Source organism: Gymnoscopelus microlampas, assembly GCF_963454915.1.
Source record: "Gymnoscopelus microlampas genome assembly, chromosome: 6".
In the NCBI taxonomy this organism is placed as follows: Eukaryota; Metazoa; Chordata; class Actinopteri; order Myctophiformes; family Myctophidae; genus Gymnoscopelus; species Gymnoscopelus microlampas.
Genome location: NC_139943.1, coordinates 56949793 through 56965106, shown reverse-complemented (window position 1 = coordinate 56965106; position 15314 = coordinate 56949793). Strand labels below are relative to the sequence as shown.

The window sequence follows — 15314 nt, the reverse complement described above, 5'->3', positions numbered from 1 at the left end:
TTAAAGGGATTCTAGGCAACATTAAGCCTACATTTAAAAAATATTTATATATATATATATATATTTTGCATTATTTCCCCTCTATCAGCCACTATATAATGATGCTGGGGTGTTTTCCTGCATTGAAACACAGTCCTCTTTCTGAAATCTGTATTTTCCCTACTGTTTATGTTTATGTTATGTGTGTCGGGACGTAAATTAACGCACGTATGTGCGCGTCCGTGTGAACTTTTTACTTTCGGTTTTAAAACGCTCTCAAACTTCTTTTTTGAGGCACAGAATTTACTTTTGAGATAGCGTTTGGATAGAATTTAGTTGTTTAACTTCTGTATGTGGTCAATTTATCATGACAGAGCCTATTTAAAAATACAAATTCAGAGAACCGGCAGGGGCGGGCAGTGACTCGCATTGTATCCGAATAAAGCAGCCTATTTTCTGCATGGCCCGTTTAGAAGTCCTCCCTGCGTCACCCCCTGGTGGTCGGGGAAACAAACTGCTGGAGGGGCAGTGTTTGACAACAGTTTTTTTTCTTTTTTTAATATCTGAACTTGCCTACAATCCCTTTAACATTTAACACTCCCGGCACGGCAGTTTGTCGACCTTCTTACTGCACAATCATTCTTGACCCTTTTTTCCTGCGATTTCATTGGCCACTGTCTTTTGGATACCATTGCCTTAAATATCGATTTTAATATTAAGTATTGTATGCAGTAAAACTTTATTCAAATACAGCGATAGTCTCTTTCTGTCTCCATATGCACTGGCCGTGGTTGGTGCTGAGAAATGCGCTCTCTTGCAATATCAAATGAATGATTCATACTTATTTTATTACATATATATTATATATAGCCTCAATTTACTAAAGCTGTAATGGTTTAGATACAAGCCCGGACTCATCTGGAGAATGAAGACGCATCGCACCAAGGATGTGCACATTGAGAGTTTCATGTCTTTTCCTTGACATGAATTAAAATTTCAAACCATCCATTTGTTTTTTGTTTAAATCAAATTAAGGTAGGCTACAAGACAAAGGAATGTGACATGGAGGGAGTTTTACTGTGAGGGACAATACATTTTTTTTTACATCACTATCGTTGTAAACTGTCTGCCATCAATACCAAATTAATTGCCCGTTTCAGCTTGACCTGTTATCATTTTGAATCAATTAAAGTGATGTTGTGTGACTAAACGTGTGCTTTCTAGTTACGATCGAGTCGGGTTACTGTGTGTGTGTCTGCGGTGAGAAGTCTGTGTGTGTTTACACAGTGAGGCAGCCGATTTATTTATGACGGTGTCCCGTGGCAAACATAGCTAATCTACAGCCCACTTGCATCAGCGAAGCATTGAGTACTTGTAGATCGCTCGCGTTCACGGGACACTGTCGTACAATGAAGTATACTGCTGCTTGCAGTCTCTCAGACTCTGTGATCTTGTGATACTAGCTGCCGTTTAAGCTTACATGCGCCCAGAGTCTCGAGAGAACTCGCAGATTTTCTTTGTTTTTGTTTTAATTCAAACCTTAAGTTTTATCGTTGAATATTCCAGATTTTTTATATTCGAATATGGAATATTTGTTGACAGCCTTAACAGACAGCCAGAAAAAGACGCTTTGAGATCACTTGAGTGCTTTCTTATATTTTATACTATGTTATACTTTCTGGACTGTGTTAAGTTTACAAAGTTCAGAAAAGCCAATTGCCAAATCCTACATGCTGTGGAAAAAAGCTTATTAGACATTCAGTGGTTAACGTTTAGGTGTTCGGGTTGGAATTATTGTAAACACAGCATTTTAGTTTGCATTTGTATTTAGAGAGAGAGTTTGCTATTTTCAGCAGGCAGAAACCAAGTACGAGCATTCAAACCATGCTTTCTGAGAGCTTCCTGATCAAAGTTAATTGACATTTCAAAAAACGTCCAGGCCGACCACTATGGGCTTAACTTAACTGACGCGGGTTGACCCATGGGACCCGCGGGTTACGGGTCGGCCCGCTCATCACTAATGCCTTGGCTCTCAACCGGAAGAGAAAACTTCATGCCAAACAGAGGGGGTCATCCCTATGTTCCCCGGGTTCTATGTTCCCCCACTAAGATTAGGGTTAGGGTTAGGTTTAGGTTAGGTCCTATGTTCCCCGCTCTCCCTAGGAAAGCGGGGAACATAGGACCCGGGGAACAGGACCCGGGGAACATAGGTACGTGAGCACCTTTAGATGCAGTCTATACAGAGTAGTGTCTGTAGGGGCAGTGTTGCATGTTTGCATTTGTAATTTTTCTGTTCACAAATGTTAATAGAAAATGTGTATACATAAGTAATTTAAGCCCATGGCCGCTCTGTGATGCGCATGATAAACTGCATAGATTCCATTTTACACCAAAACAAAACCTCAAAACATACACATGATTCTCTTTTTAACAACATGCCTAAACCATCAAAATACAACTTCCCATTTTGGATTTCAACATCGGTTATATTGTCACTTTGAACAAGAAATGTATCATTTTTTTGGACAATGTTAAGAGCAGCGCCTCACCGGGAGTGACGTCACAGTGTCGCAGGTATAGCTGGTAGATAGACTTCTGAGGACACTGGATGTCAAACAGGGGCCCTGCAGGAGTCCTTCCTGTTGGCTGGAGCAACCTTTCATCCCACAGAACAATCTTGAAGAAGACTTCTCCTTCTCCTGTGGTTCCAAAAACCAACCCTGTCACACTGCACTGGAACAACCCAGCCGCAGGGAACTTGAACCTGTGACACAAAACATAGATTTCTTATTGATATAATCTATTGACTTCATTAGGAGTCATGTTGCTACATGTTGCATCAAGTTAATTTGCAATGCCAGTGCCCACATAGCAAAAAAGACCTGGCAAAGTTATGGCCCGGATCATGCTGTTTGTCATGGCCCACTCGGAGCAATGGTCTATACCCCCTGGTCTGGCGCCAGATCGGTTTGCCAGAAGCTCAGACATACATGAACCGTATATGGGCCAGCTGTAAAGGGCCACACTGTGCTGACCCAGTGATGAGCCAGAACATAGCAAAAAAGACCTGGCAAAGTTATGGCCCGGATCATGCTCTTTGTCATGGCCCACTCGGAGCAATGGTCTATACCCCCTGGTCTGGCGCCAGATCGGTTTGCCAGAAGCTCAGACATACATGAACCGTGCATGGGCCAGCTGTAAAGGGCCACACTGTGCTGACCCAGTGATGAGCCAGAACAGTGTTTCCACTGCTGGCCCAAACATGGGTCGCCAGAACAGGGCCTGAACAGTGTTTCCACAGCTGGCCCAGACATGGGTCACCAGCACAGGGCCTGAATAGTGTTTCCACAGCTGGCCCAGACATGGTTGGCCAGCACAGGGCCAGAGCACTGTGTCCATACTTGGCCTAGGCATGGTTGGCCAGAACTAGCCCAGAACAATGTGTCCATAATTGGCCCAGATATGGGTCACCAGCATAGGGCCAGAACACTGTGCCCACAGCTGGCCCATACATTTGCCAGGACAGGGCCAGCTGTGGACATAATGTTCTGGCCCAAAGCTGGCAAAGTTATGGCCCGGATCATGCAGTTTGTCATGGCTCGCTCGGAGCAATGGTCTATACCCCCTGGTCTGGCGCCAGATCGGTTTGCCAGAAGCTCAGACATACATGAACCGTGCATGGGCCAGCTGTAAAGGGCCACACTGTGCTGACCCAGTGATGAGCCAGAACAGTGTTTCCACTATGGAAACAGGAGCACCTATGAAAAAAGTCAACTGTAGAAGTTAAGATGGGGTGTGACAAAGGTCTTATTTAGGGGGGGTTGTGCTTTAGTCAGGCTCTCTCCTTTAATCAAGCCATACTAAATGCCATACACAGGCTATAATTGACTAAGATAAAATAAAAACAAGCATAAAGTTTTCTGCTTTTTTATTATTAAACTGCAAACCATGTGAGGCAAATGCGTGTATGAACAATGCAGTCAACATTTGGAATATGTGAACAATGCAGTTAACAAGAAACTGTAAACTGAAAAAAAAAGTAGTGCTTTTTTGCTGAAGTGACGGTCCTCCCTCGCCAAAATTTAACTCACAGAATTTGACGTTCCGAGTCAACAAATCTCATCATGTCCATTATACATTTCCGATGTGACAACTGTGAGTCACAAAGAACTGTACCAGGAGACCCTCATCCACGTAGCTCGCACCTCCCTCAGAACCAAGGTTCACGCAGAGATGGCAGACCTCCTCCACGAGGCTGTTGTAGATGCTGTTCTGGCCATTGTCAGAACAGAACTGATGAGATCCGAGTCCTGAAATCAAAGCAAACATAAGAATGTTGTTCTTTAGTCAAGTGGCTTAATTATTGGTAAAATAGTAAATAAATAAAAACCTGTGTAAGAAAAGAGGGGGGAAAACGCAGCATCAAAGTAAATTTATTATTTAGGCTTGTATACCCAAGGGATGCGGTGACCTAGTGGTTAAGAGGGTCAGGCTTGTTACCGAGAGGTTCCCAGTTCGACTCCCCAACACGACACTAGGTATGAAAATCACCGGGTGATTAACAATCCTGCAGGGTCTGGCAAGAAATAAGTTACTGCAACTTAGTCCAAACCCTGGGTAAATAACGATTTCTTCCTCTTCCTCTTCCCAGGAGTATTTATTTTTCTATGTGAAAAGAACTTTGTATGTGCTTTATAAATAAAGCACTTAAAAACTTAAGCTAGTGATGGTACACCATATTATCAATATTGGCAGACATCTTAAGTAGTATATTAAAACACAATTCCTACATACTGTAGGCTATATGGGGGGGGGTAAGTAATTTTTGGTGGTGCTACCTACTGAAAAGTTAAGTGGCACCAGTGAAAAAGTTACGTCTGGAGCCGTGACCCCATCCCAGAACTAACTGTATCTACGTAAACACACCATGTCTTTCTAGACAAGACTCACTCTGCATTGGAGCTCCTTCACATGCGCCTGTCTCTGTCTCTTCTGCCCCCACCTCCACCTGACGCTGAAGCCCTGAAATCAAAGCAATCATGAGAATGTTTCTTCAGTAATGTGTCTTAATTATCAGTGCAACGGTAAATAAAACCGCAGTAAGGAAAAATAAATCCATTTTGTTTAGAACAAGAATTTGGAACTAAAGATGAGATGTGGTCATGACCAAAAGCACAAGGTCACAGGTACAAGCATAGATATAAATACCTAGATGCCTCATCCGGCAATGGCCGATGGACATTCTCAGTAATTAGCATACATGGTCGGCATTTTTGTTTCTTGGAGAAACTGGCCAATCACCGCGGGTCTTTCCCGTCACATGACAGAATCTACGGTGCGCTTGATGTGCTGCAGCACCATGCCCTGAGTGCACTGAAGAAACAACCCCAGAAGTCCCTGGAAAAACAAGGCTTTGATTGGCCTGTAGTGTCGCCGCCCATTGTAAAACAATAATGGATACTTCCGTGTTACTTCCTTGTAGCCGTCAAGGAAAATCTCATAAGGAAGTGTCATACATCACGTGGTTGCGTCCATAGAGATGCGCCATGACACTTTCGGTGGCATAACATCTACCAGAAGTTCAGTGAATACATTGCAGTGGATGAGAGCCTTCTGGACAGCTCGTATCAAACATTATTTTCTGAACGAATGCAACCTTTGTGTTTTGTCATGAGCTCAAAGACTGGAGTCCTCATGCACGCGCAGTCATTATCATACCTTCAGTGTAGAGTAGGCTATTATTTTAGAACACACCCCTCTAATTCCTCTTATTCTGATCAATCTGATTTTCTCATTTTCGTTGCAAGTTCAATATATTTCGCCTTCACATCTGCACAACTTGATGTAAAATTGTTTCTAAAACAGCCTGTTTGAAACAATTTGTCTATAGCGCCGCTGATACTGTACAGTATCAATTAGACTATCTTAGATTTATTCAATCATTTGACATTATATCTTAAAATCTATAGCCTAGTTTGACTATTGACCCAACACTAATACTGATGAGCTCAGCCACTTATCATTATTCTACTGATGCTCTGCGAAGAGATCAAACGTGACATGTTTAGCCTAGATGTTGGTCCGATCGTTAAAGTTGATATTTGAATTAAAACGTTACTTTGTTTAGCTGAACATAAGCTGGCATATATTGCAGCTGTTCTGCAAAAAGGAATGGTCAAAACTACCCAAAAATATGTGAGCCAAACTTGTGGAAACATATTCAAAAATACTTTTTTCAATAGGGCTGTAACATAAGAAAATGTAGGAAAAGTGAAGCATTCTGAATACTTTCCGGACTGACTGTACGTAAACACCCCATCTTTCTAGACAAGACTCACTCTGCATTGGAGCTGTTTGAGAACCCCCTGTCTCGGTCTCTTCTGCCCCCACCTCCACCTGACGCTGGAGACCTGAAATCAAAGCAAACATCAGAATGTTTCTTTAGTCATGGGGCTTGATTCTCGGTGCAACGGTAAAAAAATAAATAAATAAAATAAAATGCAGTAAGGAAAACTGGAGGGAAAAAAAAGAAAAAACAAATCCATATTGTTTAGAAGAAGAACTTGGAATTTAAGATAATTTAAGCTCAGTTATTAATGGCCAGACAAGACCCCTATTCCAGAATGAACTGTATCAATGTAAACACACCATCTTTCTAGACAAGACTCACTCTGCATTGGAGCTGTTTGAGAACCCCCTGTCTCGGCCTCTTCTGCCCCCACCTCCACCTGACGCTGGAGACCTGAAATCAAAGCAATCATGAGAATGTTTCTTTAGTAATGTGTCTTAATTCTCAGTGCAACGGTAAATAAAACAGTAAGGGAAAATAAATCAATTTTGTTTAGAACAAGAATTTGGAACTAAGGATGATGTGCTCTGTGCTGAAGTGTGGGTCATGACCAAAAGCATAAGGTCACAGGTACAAGCAGCCGAAATGAGTTCAGTCACCCGAAAGACTTGGAGTACTGCTACTGCTCACTTCTTTGTGTCATCATTTCCAATTTCACTTGTGTATCCTGTATGAGTCATCTCTGATTGGATAACATTGGTATCTGACCATAACATGCATGTTCTGTTTACTAAACACCTGGAGACAGGGAGACCCCTGTTACTGAACACTTCATAGTAATTATTGCCATCCGAATATAGATATGTTTATCTTTTAATAAACAAAATCACTTACTGCACAATTCTTTAAAAAATAGCAGTAGCTATAGAATAGCAGTGTTCCTTCATGATTGACTAAATTAGCTTCTCAATTCTATATTGTATGTCCCAGCAAAGTTGTTAGAAGCCAATTTAAGATAAGGGTTAGCATTAAACAACAAACAAAAAGGGTTTTGTGTGTGTGTCTTCCCCGAGTAGAACTGAAATTCTTACCAGTTGGATTTTGAGGTCGGGGCTATTTTGTAGCCGCTCCTCCAGGTTTTCTAGGGATTGGGTATCAGCTAATGGCAGCAGATTTGGTTCAACACCTATGAGAATGAGAAAAGCTTTATCACATCACAGGTTTGCAGGTGTAAAACAGTGGGTGTATTTCCATAAAGAAAGGGAAGAAGATGGAGCAAGGGGAAGAGAGAGAAGATACATTTTAAAAAACAACAATGCATCTACATATTTACACAAGAATAAAGTAACTTTATTCTTTTAAGCCTTAGTCAATTTAAGACATTTAATGAATAGAGTAACATCCTCGCCTTTATTCCAACAGTCGATTCATTTGTGGATTATACAGTGAGCTGCACGTTTTAATTTGTTTCCTCCTTTTTAAAAAGGCAGTGAGCTTGTAGATCGGCGGTAGTGACGTGGCGCATCTAGTGAAAGCCGGAATTACCACCTGATTCGGATGCTATCAATGCATAGAATGGGAGATTATCACGTTCTATCAGACCATTGAATGGGCGAAGTAGGCGACCTACCGTCTACCCCGCGATTTATCAGACCATTCAGTGGGCGTAATCAGGAGCTACTGACCTACCGACGGAGATGACTTAAATACTTTAGTTTCGGTTTTGGTTTTGGTTGTTTCGGTTTCGGACCATGACGGAGGCGCGCAGTCTCAGGCGAGGTGGAGCCCCGCGACGGGCCACCGAAGGAGCTAAGGCGACTGAGTTGCCGTCCGGAGCGGTGCGACCCTCGCCTGTGCCTACTCAGCGCCGTTCGAGTTATGTACCGATATGGACAGAATCGTAAATATTGTTGTGGGGACTGCTCCGCCTCCGTCGGTAGGTCAGTAGCTCCTCATTACGCCCAATGAATGGTCTGACAAATCGCGGGGTAGACGGTAGGTCGCCTACTTCGCCCATTCAATGGTCTGATAAAACGTGATAATCTCCCATTCAATGCATTGATAGCATTCGAAGCCGGTGGAATTACACAATTTACATGTAAATAGGAAGTAAACGAGGGGGGGGAATGGCGTTCGGCCACAGATGGGATTAAAGCACTTCTTTATTGAAAAATATGAACTAATACATTGCACAAATACTCTGGACACCTACTTAACATTTGGGGCAAGCACCTTATGTTTTGCATTTCTACATGTTTGGAGACATACAGCTCCAGGTTTTACCGGTGACATTTCAGGGCAAACTGGGGGTGTGGTCACTAAGACTCTCGTAGATACGAAAGTAAAAGTCAGATTTGATAAAATACATATACGATAGTCTTGATCTAAGGCTTTAGTGAAGCCACACTTTAGAGCGTTTGTCACCACGGTCCATATTTCAGTGACAGCATGCCTGTTGCTCACTCGCATCTAAACGCGGTGTGTGTGCGGTGCAGCGTAAATGAGTCACGCAGTCAAGTTAGATAAGTCCTGACAGATAGTCAAATACGTCTTTGATGATATATATGCCTTGTTTGAACGATTATTAGCACACCAAGGAAAAAGATAGCGCAGAGATGCAACAGAATCAACCAGATTGAACTTACTTGCTGTGAAAATAACAGCTGCTGATCAGACAGTAATGAACTTCTCCCATGCGCTGGAGTCATACAACCAATGACAATCACAGCCCTGCAAGGAAAGAAATGTTTGATTAACTAACAATACAGTATATTCAAACTCTAATTTTGTTTACAGTTGTCATATTACAATTCACCTTAAAATAAGTTATAAGTAGCTATATCATATCAGTGGTTCTCAAAGATTTCCATGTCAATTGTATTTGGCTTCAGATTTGAAAAGGTTGTGCGCCAAGGAACCCCACAAGAGAAGTGTATTTACACCTGGAGGAACCATCTCTAGAAACCCACTTTAAGAACCAACACATTAAATGTACAGTGGTTCTCAGGTGGGGTTCAGCAGGGACCCTCAAGATTCCAAATGGACCCTTACAGGCCTTTAACTCTGAGAGTACCAATTGAACCAAATGGACCCTTACATATCTGTAACTGTGAGTGTACACATGTAACCAAATGGACCCTTACATATCTGTAACTGTGTACACATGTAACCAAATGGACCCTTACATATCTGTAACTGTGAGTGTACAAATGGAACCAAATGGACCCGTACAGGTCTGTAACTCTTACAGATCTGTAAGGGTCCATTTGGTTCCATGTATACTGTCAGTTACAGACCTGTCAGGGTCCATTTGGTTACATGTGTACACTCAGTGTACAAATGGAACCAAATGGACCCTTACGTGTCAGTAACTCAAGAGTGTACCAATGGAACCTTACCTTTGACTTGCTTATTAAAAGTCCCCCCTGGCCTACAAAGCCCTGCAATATAAGTAAAATAAATATAGATTATTGAGGCAACTTCATGATAAACAGTAGAAAAGGCCACACACCTATGTATTCTATATACAAAAGGCAAGATACTTTTGTTTTAATAGCATGTTGTCTTTTAAAACGTCCAAACAAACGGTTTGTGTTTACAAGGAAATACCTGTTACACTACAGGCTAACTAACCAACAGAATCTTACATTATGTGCAGCATATGTTGAGTCACAACGTTATTTCTCAACCATTAATGTTCAGACGTGATCTAAATAATTATAAATGCATAAACATACCTCTTTTTGCTGTTCTGTGTTCTGTCGACGTCTCCCAAAGACAATCTCAGTCACAGCTGCTGCTGATTAGACCAGTTGAGCTGGTTATCCCATGCGCTGGAGTCATGCAACCAATGAGAGTACAGGACACGGGGGTGTGTTCTGAGGGACGACCAATGAGCGCAGGTTTTATCGGTTGTCAGGGAAACCATCACGACCAATCACCGCAGGCTCTTGTCTCTCAGGCAATGGGAATAGAGTTGGAGGGTTTTCATTTTTTGGCATCAAAATATACTTCAGTACTCAAAGTAAAAGTACTCATTATGCACAATGTCCCATTTTACAAGTTATCATGTGTATAAAATCCTTTGGAAATAGCAGATCTACAAGCTCACAACGCGTCACAAAGCGATGTGTTGTGAGCTTGTAGATCACAGTGGTGTAAAGTTAATAAGTGTATTTACTCACTGTACTAAAGTAATTTTTTTTTTACTGGAGTATTTCCCATTCTCAATACTTTTACTTCTACTCCACTACAACTTAGAGACAAATAATGTACTTTTACTCCACTACAATTATTTGAAAACTTTATACTTAGTTACTTTGCAGATATAAATTATAATGAAAATAGCAGATCTACAAGCTCACAACGTGTTGCATTGGCGCCGTGTTGTGAGCTTGTAGATCTGCTATTTTCAAACATTTTAGTACTTTTACTATTGATACTTTAAGTATTTTGATGCCAATACTTTTGTACTTTTACTCAAGTAACAATTTGAACACAGGCCTTTTACTTATAACAGAGTAAAAGGCTCTGTCATGTCATTTAACTGGGTACCCCTGGAACCCCCTCAACCCAGTTTGAAGGGTCCTTGATGATCTGCCTTACTTTTTACTGCATGTAGAGACACATATTGGTGTGGTGGGTGATTTCGGTAGCTTTATTGTTTAATGATTCTTGTGAGTTGTTGTTTTTAACTTTTTTTGTGATGTGTTGAATGTGAGAACTGATTCAATACTGTTAAACTGTCCTTGTTATTAAAATCATTCAGACTCCTCAGGAGGAACATGCGCTTTTGGGTCTTATACTGACACTCAGCTTCAGGGAGAACCATGCATGTCCACAAGTGGTCAGAGAGCGCTTGTCACCTGCATATTTAAAGAATGACAGTCCATTGTTATTGCATGTGATTTTGTTTGTGTTTATGGAGAAGAGAATGTGGCAAGACACCCTGTGGGACCCCGGTATTTAAAACAATATTACAGGATGTCAAACCATTACATGCTGGAGTCTGTCTGAGTTACAGACCCATGTGGAAACCCCTCAAAGGAGGGTTTTGAGTTTTGATTTATTCATAGTTGACAGCCAATCAGGAGTCCAGTCCCACATGTGTGGGTTCTCAAAGCCTGTTATGGAACAGGTGTTCAAACTCTGAGTCATGTGTCATTTTTTACAGAGACAGCCGTGTTGCAGTGCCGTTTTGGAGTATAAGAATTACATATTTTCATAAGGACTTTGTTGCTTAGCTCATGTACAGCTGATGTTCAGGATACTGGCAAGTGCATGTGAGTATCAGTTCCACGTACAGTTCCATTGGAGAGTGTCTGCACTACTGTTTCTTCTTCAGGAGTGTTTGTCATCACTGCCATTCACTTTGCTGCATTATCCACGTTACATTCGTGGTGAACGGCTTTGTGCAATGGAGCGAGGTGGGCCACCTCCCACTCAACCCCGGCAAGACTAAGGAGATGCCGGTGGATCCCCGAAGAAGCAGGAAAGGTCCCACCAGTACCCAGCATCATCAAAGGAGAGTCGGTGGAGCTGGTGGACAGCTACAAATTCCTGGGCGTGCACCTAAACAGCTCGCTTGACTGGTCCGATGATGCCAATGCACTGCAGAGCAGAAGAAAGAGCAAGCTCTTTTCACTCAGAAGGCTCAGAGGGTTTGGGGGGGCGGGCAGGATCGTGGGTGCCCCCCAGGAGGGGATGGAAGAGGTTGCCATGGTGCGAAGAGCAAAGACATCCACATCCAAAACACAGCCAAATCTGGCAAACAGATCTGGCCCAGATCTGGCTCACTTATGGCAAGCCGGTTCCGGCATGACAAAAAAACGGACCGTGCGAGGCACCGCGCTACGGGCGCTAAACTGTAGTCAAAATAAACTAAACTACGTCGCTACTCACATAAACAAAGGTTCTTATGCGTCCTTCAATGTCGGAAAGTGTCAGAACTCTTAGCACATCCCCATTGACTTTCAGTGATAGTGTGCTGAGTTCCGACATGACATGGTAGTTCCGACATGGCATGGTTTGTTTTCTGCTCAAAATAGTCTATTTTACAGTGTGGGTGGGGTGCTGAGAGGTTACCCACCCCGGAGAATACACTTTCAAGGTCCACATGTCGAAGAGTCCTTGAGCAAGACTCTGAACCTTATTGCTCCTGGTACGCAGGTTGCTGCCTTGCAGCCTTTTTAATCCAAAGGACTTGGATAAAAAAGGTGCCATATAAATGCACCATTTACCATTTAGGATTCAACACATCCAAGCCAAAGAGACCCCATATATGGATATAGCTGACCTGTTTTGACATCACAGTGTGACTCAACCAGCTCAGCAGAAGGGTATACATGCCAAAACGCCCATGTGCAAGGGCTCATGTGCATGCACCCATGTGCGCGAGATCGCCCTTTAGGGCTTGTTAATTATAAGGCTAATCTGGGCCAAATAAGCCCATAAACACATGCAGGCCAGATAGAAGTAAGGCTAACCTGTGTGCCAGATACAAAAATTATAAATGAAATGAACCCAAAACACATGTGGTCCAGATACAAAAATGCATAACGTGGGCCAAATGAACCCAAAACACCTGTGGGCCAGATACAAAAATGCCCAATGTGGGCCAAATGAACCCAGAACACATGTGGGCCAGATACAAAAATGTCTAATGTGGGCCAAATGAACCCAAAACACCTGTGGACCAGATACAAAAATGCCCAATGTGGGCCAAATGAACACAAAATACATGTGGGCCAGATACAAAAATGCCTAACGTGGGCCAAATTAACCCAAAACACCTGTGGGCCAGATTGTAAAATGCCTAACGTGGGCCAAATGAACCCAAAACACCTGTGGGCCAGATACAAAAATGCCCAATGTGGGCCAAATGAACCCAGAACACATGTGGGCCAGATACAAAAATGTCTAATGTGGGCCAAATTAACCCAAAACACCTGTGGACCAGATACAAAAATGCCCAATGTGGGCCAAATGAACACAAAATACATGTGGGCCAGATACAAAAATGCCTAACGTGGGCCAAATGAACCCAAAACACCTGTGGGCCAGATTGTAAAATGCCTAACGTGGGCCAAATGAACCCAAAACACCTGTGGGCCAGATTGTAAAATGCCTAACGTGGGCCAAATGAACCCAAAACACCTGTGGGCCAGATACAAAAATGCCCAATGTGGGCCAAATGAACCCAAAACACATGTGTGCCAGATACAAAAATGTCTAATGTGGGCCAAATGAACCCAAAACACCTGTGGACCAGATACAAAAATGCCTAATGTGGGCCAAATGAACACAAAATACATGTGGGCCAGATACAAAAATGCCTAACGTGGGCCAAATGAACCTAAAACACCTGTGGGCCAGATTGTAAAATGCCTAACGTGGGCCAAATGAACCCAAAACACCTGTGGGCCAGATACAAAAATGCCCAATGTGGGCCAAATGAACCCAAAACACCTGTGGGCCAGATACAAAAATGCCTAATGTGGGCCAAATGAACCCAATCTATACTCGGCCCATATGCGGCTTGCCATCATGTAACCGGTGCCATCATTGCCAGACCTGGCTCACATCCGGTCCACATACCACTTGCCGGAGTGATATTCTGCCGGAGGTCTGCCAGACTGCCGGAACGAAAACGGCATTTGGGCCAGACCAGTCTGCATAGGTTTTGCTATGTGGGTGGTTAATAGACCCCTTTCCTATATCCACAATCTTCAGTGGGTGTGGCTTAAGTGGATGCAAAACATTAGCTGAATACAGTAGACAGTCAATACATCCTAGCCAACGCTGCCAATTTTGTTTTTGTTTTTTGCCACCCTGCCATCAACAAGAAAACAAGGGACTATTCTTGAACACACACCTGACTCACATCGTGCACTAATAGGCTGAGTTACTTTCCTTTTTAAGTAGTTTTCTTCATCGATTTCATTTGACTAGCAGTGGCAGATGTTATGTGATTAGACTGGAATCAATTTGCTTTGCAGGTTTCTGCAAAGATTTTTAATACTCTTACAGAATTAACTGAGACACTCATTGAGCCTAACGCCATTACCGCGCTGTTTTGTATTTCCCAACTGCCTCTGTCTAGATTTCAAGCAGACTTGATAGCCTTTGTAACACTGCTGGCAAGACGCCTGATACTTATGAGATGGAAATTGCCAATTCCACCTTCCCATACTCAATGGATAAGAGACATTTTTAATAACTTACAACTTGAGAACATTAGATACTCACTGAGAGGCTCTGTTAGAAAATTCCACGATATATGGGATCCCTTCCTGCCTGGTTTACATAGATAGAATTACTTTCCCGATTATTGTCTCCGCCAGGCCGAAAGGCATGGCGAGAGAGTATGTTTTACCCAAGGGGCAAGTCTTAGATATTTACGATGAGGCCGACAAAATGGCCAGAGTGGCGCTGTTTTACCCTGCGCCGACCTGCGGTGTCAGAAAGAATTTATTTTAACGCAAGTGAATGGTTTTTTTGACAAACTTTAGACTAGATTTTCTTACTGTAATAAAAATGGTCATAAATTCTATATGCTTCCAGTCGCTAGTTTAAAGCAGGGGTTCTCAACCTTTTCAGGCCGCGACCCCCAAAATAATGATATTATTTCCCGCGACCCCCCGCGTGCACGAGTGCGGTCCCGTTCGCGCGTGCGAGCGGTCCTGTTCGCGCGCGCGAAGGTTATTTAATTATAATAGATTATTTGATAATTGTTTATTTTCAAAACATTTTTGCAAAAAGTGGGTAAATTGAGTAAATTAACTGATAAAACATGAATTAATGATAACATAAAAAAATATTTTGCTAATTTTTTTTTTTTTTTTTTTAACTTTTTTTTTTTTAAATTCACCAAAATATCTGGCGACCCCCCCAAATTATTTGGCGACCCCCCTGGGGGTCGCGACCCCCAGGTTGAGAACCACTGGTTTAAAGTCTCCTTTCAATCATCAGGATATGTGTTTTGCTAAATTATGGTCCTATTTATTTTAAAATTGACGATAAAGTAGGCTATTCTCTAGGAGGGGCG

The 15314-nt window shown here is 42.4% G+C and overlaps 1 protein-coding gene across 2 annotated transcripts; it reads right to left on the bottom strand.

Annotated features, from left to right (window-relative positions):
• Positions 1-3892: 3892 nt before the first annotated feature.
• On the bottom strand, positions 3893-10078 carry LOC311046535 (uncharacterized protein). Of its 2 annotated transcripts, XM_084058905.1 has the most exons (8): positions 10006-10078; positions 9667-9708; positions 8914-8998; positions 7360-7454; positions 6650-6721; positions 6318-6389; positions 4930-5001; positions 3893-4289 (listed from the first exon to the last, which is right to left on the bottom strand). In XM_084058905.1, the coding sequence occupies exons 5-8, from the start codon at positions 6654-6656 to the stop codon at positions 4111-4113; spliced, it is 330 nt and encodes a 109-aa protein (XP_083915031.1). In that variant the 5' UTR covers positions 6657-6721; positions 7360-7454; positions 8914-8998; positions 9667-9708; positions 10006-10078; the 3' UTR covers positions 3893-4110. The 2 variants fall into 2 exon arrangements, with proteins under 2 accessions (XP_083915031.1, XP_083915030.1); XM_084058904.1 differs by having other exon boundaries at positions 6318-6721.
• Positions 10079-15314: the final 5236 nt, after the last annotated feature.

Excerpts from the sequence above, each read along its gene's own strand:
- LOC311046535 (XM_084058904.1), bottom strand. The coding sequence starts at position 6,408 with ATGTTTGCTTTGATTTCAGGTCTCCAGCGTCAGGTGGAGGTGGGGGCA. Across the intron at positions 5,002-6,317 it reads TCAAACAGCTCCAATGCAGA|GGCTTCAGCGTCAGGTGGAG; the intron begins GTGAGTCTTGTC and ends CTTTGATTTCAG. Across the intron at positions 4,290-4,929 it reads TGAAGGAGCTCCAATGCAGA|GACTCGGATCTCATCAGTTC; the intron begins GTGAGTCTTGTC and ends CTTTGATTTCAG.